Here is a 13,178-nt window from a genome sequence, read left to right as displayed (position 1 = left end):
TTTTATGGCCAATATCCATGCAATGCATTGCTACAATAATCACTTAATTCCTGACTCCACAGAAATTAACTCCACAATCCAATGGCAAAGAGCAGAATCATTGTAATATTTTAGCAGTTAGAGGATAGAGTGTCTTATTTAAACACAGATGCACTTTGAACTACCTGCTCTTTCATGATTTGGCTGGAAATTAGAATAATTATACTGCACATTATTATTTTTCAACAGTTGTATCTTATATCCTTATGCAGAGATAGGGATAAGTTCCAGCCAGGGAAAACAACTTATCAGAAGTGCACAAAAAATAGGATCTCTTTCCAATTAGACAGCTAATTAAAGTAGCTTAATAATCCTTTGGAGGAAAAAAGACACTGATATCTTCTAAAGTTCAAATTTAAGACTTCATTTATGTACAATTTTCTAACCAGAAATAGAAAAGAAAGGGAAGTATCCTAGATAAAAATAGAAAGGGATAGGCATAGCCATTGGTTTTGACCTGGTGTGCTATGCTAAGACAGAATAGAAAGAAGAAAAAAATTGTGGTTGAATTATGATTATTATCTGGTAAAAGAAATGCATTAAAGTTTTTCTACTCTTAATAAAATAATTAAACGCTGAGGAGCAGTTTTTAATACCAACAACCATGATACATCTCCATAGGAAACATCATGTTATTATAGGAATTCTGGAGCATTTATTCTGGAGATATAGGGGTAGATTTCCTTTCACTTCCATCACACTTTTAATCTGAATTCTGTCACATGAGAGGTGCCTGCTCTCACCAGCCCTGAAATGACCAAGCTCATTTTCAAACCAACCAACTGGAAGGTAAAGACTGAGGGCTTTGTAAAAGAGACTTCAAGAAAGGAAACACAACAAAGAGATATAAAAACCACTGAATATTTCCAAAATCTGCTCATCCCAATCATTAAAAGGCTCTTCCCTAACCCAAAGCATGATTCAGCCTACAAGAAAACAGAGGCTGAATAAAAACCTCTCCTCTTTTGCGCTCTGGGCTGTTTCCATTCCTCTCCCTGAGTGCTCAAGTGGTGCAGAGGATGCTCCCAGCCAGATTTGTGCTGTTAGCTGGGACCTGCACCAAGATTTCCTCAACCACCATTGCATCTTCTGCCACCCATATTTGACCTTTTGTGGCCAAGTTTTCAGCACAGGAATTCAGGGGTGGCACCCTGGACAGGCTCAAGGTGTCCTTTGTTGTGAGGCCCCTTCCTCTGAAGCCTCACGTGCATAAATTAAACTGTATAATTACCAGGCCCTCAGTCAAAAAGCAATTTGTTTTCACTGAGATGGGATTTAACTCATCAGGATTTGAGTGGTGCTGGTGGCACGTAATGGAACATGAAATCTCAAGGAAGGGACCTCGATTTTCCAGCCTTGGTCATGGCAATAAATTGTGGAACAGAGCTGGAAAAGGAGCCAGACTTTCACCTCAGGAGGGTTCTAGAAATACAGCAGATTCCTTAGACTGTTTTCCAAAATCTTTAGTGCCAAACCTACCAGAGCCCCAACTCTAAATTTGCAGAATTTCTGGTTTGGGCGATTTCTGTGAATTTCTTCTCAATATTTATTTAATAATTACAGTCACCTCCTCCTGTTGCTCTGTAGCATCCTATTTTTAGTACTTGCTTCCCAAGAGATTCCTTGCTAGATCCACATAGTTTCCCCTTTTTCTGTTTACCCTGTTACCTTTTTAAGCATTCCTTGATTTTAGCAAGGTGATTCTTCCCTGTTACTGTTCAACAGCTCCAACATTTTCTGACATTTCACAGAATTTACCTCATTTTGCTGCTTTGGGCAATTTTCCTGTAGCACAGCTGAAGTCTCACACTTAAGGGAAAGAAAGTCTTACTTAAGGGGAAGAAATTCCCTTTTGATTTCAGGCAGAATCAGATCAAATATCCCCCATACTGATCATAGTCCCTAACTGATCAATAGAGAAAAAATGTTTTGGAATAAAGGTGCTTCACTCCAAACAAAAGCACTCCAGAATTTTTTGTTTACTGCATCTCTTCAGTGACTTTACTGAATTTCTTGCAGGTTGGCATTTTGTATTTTCACAAAAGGCCAACGCTTTCTGCACCAGCATTTGGAAGATCAGTAATTCTGGGTTTGAAATGCGGCTTTTAAGTAAAATATGGAAAAGCAAGGCTTGAGGCAGAAAGGAAAGAATACAGATAAAACATTTGATTGTTCTAAAAATTCATTGTTCAGCTGTGTTTACAATGCCTGAGTCAGGTGTTATCAGAATGCTGCATGTGCCATCTACTTCCAGTGTGTTCTGAGGCTTTTAATCTCAAAAGCCTCAGAAGTTATTTAAAACTTGACAAATGAGGTTATTGGAAAGCAACTTTAATATCAAGCAAGGTTTTCCCCGCATTTTTTTTTCTGTACACAGGAAGGTTTTTGGACATATCTATGTTTTCTACCTTCATAGAGATGTGAAATAAATTTAGAGATATTTTGTGTAATTTTCAACTTGCTGTGAGTCCTTGAAAAGTACTTTTCTAAGGAAGAAAAAAAAAAAGAAGCTCCAAGAAAAAGCTGTTCCGATGTTCAGTCACCTACTGAAGCTTAAGGAAATAAAAAAGGAAATAAAAGAAATCATCCTTCTGAATGTTTCCTCTGGCTGAAGTAACCTCCATTCTGCCTGGAAAAGGTTAAACATTGACGCACCAGGTACTTCTCAGGAGCAAGTTAAGAGAACTGGGAAATCACACGAAACAAATCACAGGGGTAATTAGGCCAGAGCAATTTTCTGGATCTGTGCAGAGTAAAACAAATCTTTTTAATGTGTAACTCCCTGTTCCACCCCAATGGGAATCAGCACTCATACAGGATCACAGCCAAGTTAAAGGCACCCTGAATCCCCTTGGAGTTCCCTCTCCAAGTCTGTGCCCTGCAGAGTTCTGACTTCTGGAGGGTTCTCTGGGTTTGATTTTTAGCAGGTTTCCAGGCCACACTTTTTAGCTAAAATGCAGAAAATCTGATGGTGCCTTGTTGGCTTGGCTCGGTAGGAACCTCCCTGGCAAGTGACACCAGGTAAGGATCCCACAATCTCCACCATCAACCCCCAGGGCAAGGAGAGGAGGTGTCATTGTCATGGAAATAAGCAATAAATCACCTTCAGGGTTTGCATGGTTTGCTATTTGCATTTGTGTGTTAAACTCCCCCGTGGGATGGGCAGGGGATTTTGTCAGGATTTATCTGCCAGAGTCAAAGTCATTATCCACTCTGAAGTCTGTTCCTGTTTGTTCCAGTGATAGGAACACCAGGGAATTCTGTTTCAAATTCCTAACTGATTCTGAACTGTTAGTTTAATGAAAAAAAATTAAACTGCTCTTGTCTACTCTGGAAAAAAATATTCCTTAGGTTTTGGAGGACATGCTCTCGGCTGGTTGCAATATCAAATAATCCTGGCATGGCACTTCTGCTTTCCAAAGGAAGCCGTGAATAACCAGAAATAAATTATCTGGAGGCATAATTTTGTGAACTGACTTGCCTGAACTTTGAAAACAGATTAACTTTTCACACAGTAGTGATGACTCCAAATTTAACACATATTAACGATCTTATTTAATCAGCAGATTGGCAAAGACATCTTGGGCTTCTCCTGGACTCTACAAGAAACACACCCAGAAAAAAATTAGAGCACAAACATCCTGTTAGCACTCAGGATTTGGAAACTTTGATACTTTGCCTTCTCCAGGGTCTCAGATTATTCACTGGAATAGATTTTCTTGTGCATCAAACCAGGTGGGTCACTCCAGCTGTACACTGGGGATTTGTAGAAGGCAAAGATCTTTGATAAATCAAACATGTATTTACATGAACTGGTACATTTCTTTTACTTATGATAAGGGAATGCTTTTTCTTATGAATTCACCTTGCCCTTCAGAAACATTTCTCTTTTCGCTAGGGTGATAAAACGCTGTTATCAGTGTTTTAATAAAATTGCATTCTGCCAGGGTGAGCAGTGACAAAAGGAACCAGACCCTGTGGTGATCAGGTAAATCTTCCTGACACCCAGGTGGGAGTGCACAAAGCATCCAATCCAGGTTTCTATTTAAAGATAACATTTTTCACCGTGGCCAAGCATTGTCAGGAATATTTTGCAAAATAAAGTGGCACAAGTGGAAAGGCTCAGAGGCTCAGTAAATCTGGCTGTGAACTGAGAGAATATAACGGGTGCTTACCCTGTTATTGGGTTTTTCCCCTTTATTTATTGCCTTGGCACCAATTATTGGCCACCATTAGGGATAAAATACTGGAGAACTGGAGCCTTTGGTGTGCCCCAGGACACACAGCACACAAATAAATGTAATGTTCACACGGGGTGAAGCTGAAGGCAGGAGAGGATGAGGATTCTTCTCTTTTATGGCTTCACACTGTGGAGAGAAGAAAAATGAAATTACCTTTATGAAGGAAATGAGGAAGAATCCTCACAGCACAGTAAAACCACAGTGTCTGATTATCTTAAATCAATTGCAGCATTGGAAACTCCATCAAAACCCTGTGTTAGAAAATTTTTAAATATTAGTAATTGCTGCAAATTAATTTCTCCAGTGGCTGCCAGAATCATCCAAACCCATCCAACAGTGCTACAGTTGTAAGAAACTATTTGGAAAAATGTTTTGCTGACTTTAGCTTGTTAACACTCACCAAATCTGATCTGTCAAATTCAAGCTGTTCTGAGTTCTGGAACAAAGAGATGAGAGAAGGAAATTATTGCACAGTGGAGAAGACAAACCCAAACCTGGTAAATAATCAAAGAAAAAAAGTGGCTACAACCATGACTTTCTATAATTGTATTTTTCCTTTTGATAAAACATAAAAATTATGTGATTTATACCTTAGAAAAAGAATTTTTCTTTATTTACACAATAAAACTAACAGGAACCAGGAGAGCAAATTGATGTCACCAAATGGTTTTTGTCCAGATCAAGTTGAAAAGAGAGGAGGAGGACTGGCAGGAAACTTTCTCTGAGTTTCTGCTCTTCTTGGCCAATGTAGGTTTGCTGATCTTTGTGTTGTTGTTTCTGGTGCTGTGAAGTCATTTAAATATGATGGCATTTCTCATCTTTTCAGCTGGGGAGGATTCATTTGACAGGCTCAGATGGCTGTAGATGGATGTATAGGAACTGATATATTTTCACCATAATCCAGAGTATCTCAAAGTCCAGTTCAATAACCCAGAATTAGTTTAGTGACATTTAAAATCCAATTATCCTCCTAATCCATATAATCCAGCTCTTATATTACTGATCAATCTCTACCTTTGTCTTGTCTGTAGCATATATTCCATCCTAGAAATCCAAGGGTTGGTTAACTTTCTTTAATTTGAGTGGATATAACATGTACATATTTATTTTGTTTCAGCTAGTGCATTATTTCACCTTCAGTTTGATTCACAACACGAAAATTATTATTTGCTACTTCTATTTACTGTCAACATTATCGGTAAATAATAAATGTTGCTGTAGTAAAAGCTGTGACTGCTTTCCACACAGATCACCTTTTTAACTAAGAACAAAGTCTTTGATCTTCCAATGACATTACAGAGTCTTCACAGAGCTTTTACAGCAAAGGGCTCTCTGGTTTTACAAAGAAAAGAATTAAATTCTAGATGAAAGTCACTGAAATTTAAAATGAAATGAGAATGCTGCTGTATTTTCAGTTCTTGACACTAGTGATGGCTTTTAAGCAATTGTAGCACTGGGATATTGTGCAACTCTGTGAGATATTTTATTCCTCCTTAATTATACTGCAAACATTTCCTAAGCAACATGGCACTGGGAAACTTCAAATAAATGATTAAACCTTTCTGGGATCACAGAAATGCTCTCCCAGAGTTTTCCACAGGCAAAGCAGCAAATTCCTACCTTGATCTTCCCAACCTTCTCCTTTGACGGGGTCATTTTGAAGGGCTTTGTGCAGACCATTGGATGGGATATTTGGGATGGAACTCCAACAGCCACAAAGGATTTGTTTGCAAACTCAAAATTTGCTGATCCTCCACTCTGGGCTGGAGTATCTGTTCCACTGGATTCATTCTTGGCTTTTCCTGGGTGCTGGTGGCAGATTTCTGCCCTGCCCATATTTAAACCTCTCTGCAGTGTTTCCTGTGATCTCTCTGGTTATTCCCTGCCTGCCTTTGGCACAGGAGCTCTCATTTTCCTCACTGCTGCTCATTCTTGTTTGGGTTCCTGGGAACTTGTGCAGCAAACACTGCACTCCCCCACAATTCCCAATATACTGGCTCTGCCTGTGGGATGCTATTTACACCAGAAGTGGTTATAAATAAAAAAGTCGGTATTTTTTCCTTTTCACCATCACAGATGTATTTAACAGTGTAAATTCTGTAGAAGCCTGTAGAGTAGAAATATCTCTTAGCTGTTGCTGCTGGTTTGGATTTCCCTTGGCTTTCCTTGAAGGACTCTGCAGGGATCAGAATATTTCACAGCAGCCACTCCCCAGCCTTAACTCTTTTTATCCTTTTATTATTCTGGGCATTAGGAATGTGTGAACTTCATTCCAAACTCTGATTTTATGGCAATAAATAAGTATGGAAATATTTATTTATTGCCATATGGAAATATGGCAGCAGCGACCGCTTCAAATGAGTGAGGAGAGTTCATAATTTTTGCAATTTTTGATGCCAGCCAGGAAAATCAGGGCACTCCACTGCAACCTGCAGGTCCTGCCTTCAGGGAGAGGAGGGAGCACAGGAATTTCAGTTTCTCATTCTGCAGCTGTGGAAGAGCCAAGCTGCGTGTGCCAGATGAGCCCAAATGGAGCAGAGGGGGCTGTGCTCCCAGGAAAGGTTGGGAAGATCAGTCAGGAGTCACTGCTGGATCCTGCTCTGCTGGGCTCCTTGCAGCACTGGAGCACAAATTCCTGCTCCAGGCAGCTCAGAGCTCCTGCTGCACAAAGCCTGAGACAGAGCGAAAAGTGAGAGGGGAAGGAGAGAGAAGAGGAAGAGAAGAGGAAGAGACAAGAAAAGAAAAGAGAAGAGAAAGAGAAGAAAGAGAAGAGAAAGAGAAAAAATAGAAGAGAGAAGATAAAAAAAGAGAAAAGAGAAAACAGAAAAGAGAAAGAGAAGAGAAAAAAGGAGAGAGAGAAGAGAAGAGAAGAGAAGAGAAGAGAAGAGAAGAGAAGAGAAGAGAAGAGAAGAGAAGAGAAGAGAAGAGAAGAGAAGAGAAAAAGGAGAAAAGAGAAGAGAAAAAATAGGAAGAGGAAGAGAGAAAAGACAAAAGACAAAAGAGAAGAGAAAATAGAAGAGAAAAGAGAAAGAGAAAAAATAGAAGAGAAAAGAGAAAGAGAAAAAATAGAAGAGAAAACAGAAAGAGAAAAAATAGAAGAGAAAACAGAAAGAGAGAAAAGAGAAAACAGAGAAGAGAAAAGAAAAAAGAAAAAACAGAAGAGAAAGAGAAAAGAGAAAAGAGAGAAAAGAGATCTCTCCCAAAAACAACTCCAGGCCCAGCCTAACTTGGAGCCACAGCACAAAGACCTGATCAGGGAATAGGGACACACCAAAATTTCCATTTCTATTGCAGAGAATGCAGTGAAAAAGCAGGAATTTTCACAGGAAGCAGCAGTTGGGAGACAAACACTGGGGCTAGGTCTGGAAAATTCTGGATGGGGTTTAATGAGCTCCCCTGGCTGCCACAGCTGCACTTCACCAAAGGGATTTTAAGGAAGAGTGGCTGTTCCCTCACTTTCTCCCAATTAAAAAGAATCTGAACAGATTTATCCAATTTGACTGAAGCCACCACAGCTTGAAAAGAAAACAGTTGGTTTATGAAAATGTTGATGGATCAGTAGAAAGAACAGAAGACTTTGGAAGTTTCTTGAATTAGCCTTTGAAAAGGCAGCCAATTTTCATCTTCATTTATCCAGGCACATATGGATGGTTCCATAAGCAAAAAGAAACAAAAAAAAAACCCAAAAAATAAAATTTATTTTGGTCTCTTTGGTGTATGAGATCCAAATCAGATGAGATGTAGTCCTCTGAAATCTGGCTCATCATTTATGAAACCTGAGCTTTTATTCTTTGGAAACTTGTCGTCTTGGGAGAGCTGATATATTCCAGCTGTTAAAGGTAGGATGCAGAAGAAGTTTTAATCAAATTATGATTCATTAAATAATAATCCTGGAGATTTTTTTTCTCTGTCATCAAAATTATGGGCATGGCTGTAGGGGTTGTTTGCAGTATTGGTGAGCTTTCTGGTACAAAACCGTGGGGTTTGTTTTAATTAAATCAAAGTTCTTTTTTTCATCAGATAAAATTACCTGAAGTGAATTTCTAAAATTCCCATTTTTTTACCTCAGCATCACAAGGCAGGCTTGTTCTGGGGATTGAGAATCATGACAAAAGAGGAAAATGTCACTTTGCAGTGTGCCTGAAGCTGGTTATCCATAGGATGGTGTAGGGCCTGATGCACAAGGACATCTCCTGATCACTGGGAAGTTTTACAGCAGTTTGATTTCATGGGAACTTTCATCCCATGTCTCCTGAATACCAAAACACATGTTGGGCTGTAAACAGATCTCAGTTTTGGATGTAAATATTCAAACCCCTCAAGGCTGAGTTAATAAGTTAGAGAAGCTTATTCAAGGGAGAAGAAAGAGCCTACTTAGGCTGTCAATGCAATTCACAAAATGAATTTTTGTGCTCTGTCAAGGGAGTGTTGGAGTCAATATCTGCTGCACAGAAAATGTCAAACTCTATAGGAGTACAGAGCTGTCTGTTTTTAGAAAGGTGAAAACTCTTCTGCTTTTTAAAATGACAGCAATAATTTGGAAGTTTTTTAACTTGCGTATTGAAGGGCTGGGAATTTACAAATTTTGTCTTATTTTTATTTTTGTTTTTTTCCCCCAGAGCCTGGGCATGTTGCCAGAAGATCAAGGGTTTGGTGTGGAGTGATATGAACAAGATTCAAACACCAAAAGCAGAAAAGAGATGAAAATTCAGGATGAATTAGCGCAGGTAGCCAAGTGCCACGTTCTTGGAATGCCACATGCAGGAAAATGCCACATTCCAGGAAAATCTCCCAAGCAGGATGGGTTGGGCACCACTGATCCAAAATCCCACCTGCTGCAGAGCTGCACAAGCCTCTGACTCCTAAACATTGCACTTGTCAGGGATGAATGAGAGAGGGAGAGGAGTTTAAACAGGGAACAAAGGAAGCCAGAGCTGAAATAGGCTCCTGTCCCTGTGGAGGCCGCAAATTCATCATTCCCCTCGGTGACAAAGAGGATGTCCGGTTTTCGGCTGTTTGAAGGGCCTGGAAAGGCCCGGAGTGGCCTTGGGACAGCCCGCGTATCAAAGGACGAGAAGAGGCTTCAGTTCTTCTTTCGGTTTTTATGTTTATTAATTGTTTATCTAAAAGATTTTCTTTCGGCCCGACAGAGCTCTGCTCAGCAGCCAGCCATGAGCACACTGTGCTGCCCTCCGGACAGTCACCTATCTTTATACCCATGGTTACGTGTACAATATTTATCATTTTTCCCCAATACCATTTATTCTTATTGCTGGGTGCACTTTTAGTAATGACCAATCCCAAAGTGCCACCATCACTACAGAAGATGGAGGAGAAGAAGAAGAAGAAGAAGGACAGGACACGCCCCAATTCCTCCATCTTACTTCTCTAAACCCCCCTGTACAGAAATCCTAAACCCTGTGTCTCACCCTCTAATTAACCAATCCCTTCACCATTCACCCCGGTGAAACCCTCCTATCCTCATACAGGTGTCGTCTCCCGTGTAGGATCAAAGTCCAGCCACCAGACACTTCTGGAACATTCCAGGACTCCCGAGCCCCCCAAGGGTGGTCTCGGTGGCCCGGCACCTCAGGACTGAGGTGCTGAGATCCCACAAGAGGAGGTGACACAGATGAGCTGTCTCTGCTGTGCTCAGCTTGGCCCCTCTGTCAGCTCAGAGAGGAGAAGGTTTCTCCAGGATTTTGGGGTCCACATCCCATTTTGGGATCAGCTCTAACTGAGATGCCTGGGTGGGATCCAACACACCTTGTGTGACATGAAGGCCTCAGGAGATCTTTCCATGCTCTTCAGTGGCACAAAACTGCCTCCAGCTTCAAAGGAATGGAAGAAAAGAGGAATAAAAGAGTTTTTACTGCTCTGAACTGAGATCTCCCCTTTGCAGGAGCTCCCCTTTAGCCCAGCAGCACCTGCAGCTCCAGGGAAGGTCCATCCATGAACACCAGGCAGGGCAGAGCTGTGGAAAGGTCTGGAAAGGGTCAAACACCCCATTTACAACCATTTATTTTCCTTTTATATATATATGTATATATGTGTATACATATATGTGTATATATATATATATGTATATATCTGTATATATATATGTGTATATATGTATATATAATATAAAATACATATATTTAAAATATATTTATAAAAACATTTTTATATATTTATATATTTTTTCCTTTTATATATTTCCTTTAATTTCTTTTTGTAATAATTTCTCTTCTGTAATACATTTTCTTTTTAAGCTTCGTTCCAGCAAAATCTCGTGGTTTGGGAATGAAAAATTCAATGTGAGGTTTGGCATTCAACTGTTCCACACCTGCTGTGGATTTGATCACTGTTCGCAGATAAGTGATTTTCTTTTCATTTTAATTTCTCTTTTGAGACAGGATTTTGAACTATGGCCCATGGTACTTCTCTTACTATTTAAAAATATATTTGATTCCAGCATTTTACATAAATAAATTGTATAAGTGTTCCTTAAAGATGCAATATACTGAGATGAGTATATGGGGTCTGAAAGAAATGAAAACTCTGACTTTCAAAGCCATACTCCGGTGGGCTGACATTTAACTTTAATTTTCTGCAAGTCACTCAAAACTATGGACTCCAGATCCCACGGAAGGGACAGACAAGAACTTATGAGAGGGTCAAATAGCAATAGTTGCCAATAGTAAAATTTATATTAAGATTTGCCCTCTCCAGCTCCTCCAGGCAAAGATCTCTCCAGTGAAGTCTATTTGAATTACATAGAAAAAGAACATGATTATTACAATCTGGAGAAACAGATTAACATAAAATCATGAATAGCTGTACTTACCCAGGAGAGGGGATAATGGTGCTTTTCTTAAAAATTACCTAGAAGTGCAACTTAGTTTTGAAATGTTATAATTAATTCATCTATTAAAAAAAAAAAAAGAGTGAATTAAATAGTGAATTTCAAAACAACAGGGAAAAAGCAATAAATTATTTACTTGTGACTAGATAGAGAAAAAAATTAGGAAAAAAAAAATCAACAGGTTCTTACCTTTGAAAACCAGAGCCCTGCCTCTCCACATGAAGATACCCACAAGCTTCTCCTTTTCTGCTGCTTCTCTTCCACCTGGCCATGGCCAGCACCTGAGTCCTGCCCGCTCCAGCCCATGGGCAGCTCCATCCTGCTGCTCTCCCTCCACAGCAGGAGCTGCAGTGCCTGCAAACCTCCTGCTCCAAAACCCATTGAAGTGCTGGAGGAACGGCCTGGAGCAATTAAAATTAGGAAATGAAACAGAACAGTTCTCCAGATAACATTTACCAGTCTCCAGCAGAGTGAGAATGTCAATATGGCTTGATGGGGGGTTCATTTGGAGCAGAGGAAATGAGTTTGAAAAAAATCACAGAAAGCCCCTGGTTCTCCAGCAGCAAAACAATCTGTGAATGCACCCAGCAGAAGCAAATAAATCATGAGACGTGGCCTTTTTAAAGGTCACAAAATAACAAGTGGATCAAGATTAATTGGTATTGGCACACATCTATTGTAAAGAGAGGGGAGAAGTGATCAATGGCCAAACGACACAGAGAGCCCCAGAAAATGCATCCATCATAAAACAATGGCAGGGTGGAGGCTGCGGCCTCTGGGGTGAGCAGGAGAATGCAAAAGTGGGGTGTCACTTTAGGACATGGAATTAAATAACAGAGACACTGGATTCTCTAAGGTAAAAAAGAGGGTGTTTGTCACAGACATCTTTTCATTAAAAACCCTTTCCTTAGGATTTTTCCTCCTGAGAAGCTGAGGGGCCTCAGGAACAAAATGTAAACATTGATTATCTGCTGCTGTGGAATGCAACAGGTGCATCTGGGATTGGCTCATGTGGTTGTTTCTGATTAATGGCCAATCACAGTCAGCTGGCTCAGACACAGATCCAAAACCACAAACCTTTGTTATCATTCTTTCCTTTTCTATTCTTAGCCAGCCTTCTGATGAAATCCTTTCTTCTATTCTTTTAGTATAGTTTTAATGTAATATATATCATAAAATAATAAATCAGCCTTCTGAAACATGGAGTCAGATCCTCGTCTCTTCCCTCATCCTCAGACCCCTGTGAACACCACCAGAGGTGTTTAATTTTTGATTTTAATATTTCTAGATTTTTAAAAGTGGAGGGTGACAGTGCCACGTCTCCAATGACACTGGACAAACTAACAGTCTATCAAATTTCTGCTCCTCCATAAAAGAATGCAAAACAATGAGTTATTTATATAAAGTGTGTGAGAAAGTTTGTTACAAGAATATGAACATCAGAAAGCTTAGAAGAACGTAGAAAACAAGGCAACAGTGGGGAGGAAAGGAATGGTTGGAAAGAGTGGTTTTAGGCTGGGGAGTGGGGAGGGGTGGTTATTTTATGGTGATAATAACATGTTAAAAGAACTCAGCTCAGTGGAGAGACAAAGTATCAGCAAAAAGAGAAATTAAAGTTAAAATTTGCAAATCGTAGAAAACATAAAGTGTTCAAACAAACTCCTTCGGAATGCAGGGATGAAAACACCAGCAAAGAATCATTATCCAATGAAGCCAGATTCTGAGAGATAAGTGGGATTGATTGTTCACATGAAAAATAAATCAACAAAATGCATTTCCATGGGACTTTGAGAGGTTTCTTCTTCTGCTTGGCTTTTTGTTAATTCTGCATTTATCGAAGATCCTGTACAGTGCCAGGGAATGTGAACCCCTGAGGGGTTTGTGGTGCATTTTTATGGCAGAGAATTCACAGGTAAATGATAAAATCCCACTGATAAAAATCCCCTGGAATTCCACTTTTACTCCCACAGAATCCCAGCACGGCTGAGGTTGGGATGGGCCAGCCCATCATGAGGAGATCTCCTTGCAAATAACGCAGTGAAAACATTTCC

General features: G+C 39.9%; 1 protein-coding gene across 1 annotated transcript in view; it reads right to left on the bottom strand.

The window, feature by feature from the left end:
• Nucleotides 1-12,423, bottom strand: part of LOC113460272 (uncharacterized) — a 31,279-nt gene extending 18,856 nt beyond the window's left edge. Inside the window, exons 1-4 of the mRNA XM_074547494.1 lie at nucleotides 11,317-12,423; nucleotides 10,047-10,111; nucleotides 4,681-4,716; nucleotides 4,215-4,406 (exon numbers count right to left, since the gene is read on the bottom strand). Coding sequence (XP_074403595.1) covers nucleotides 4,272-4,406; nucleotides 4,681-4,716; nucleotides 10,047-10,111; nucleotides 11,317-11,632 — 552 coding nt within the window. The 5' untranslated portion in view covers nucleotides 11,633-12,423 and the 3' untranslated portion in view covers nucleotides 4,215-4,271. The remainder of the gene's footprint in view (nucleotides 1-4,214; nucleotides 4,407-4,680; nucleotides 4,717-10,046; nucleotides 10,112-11,316) is intronic.
• Nucleotides 12,424-13,178: the final 755 nt, after the last annotated feature.

Source organism: Zonotrichia albicollis, chromosome 9 (genome assembly GCF_047830755.1).
Source record: "Zonotrichia albicollis isolate bZonAlb1 chromosome 9, bZonAlb1.hap1, whole genome shotgun sequence".
NCBI classification, from domain to species: Eukaryota; Metazoa; Chordata; class Aves; order Passeriformes; family Passerellidae; genus Zonotrichia; species Zonotrichia albicollis.
The sequence above is the reverse complement of the archived record's forward strand: the minus strand, read 5'-3'. Positions and strand labels throughout refer to the sequence as shown.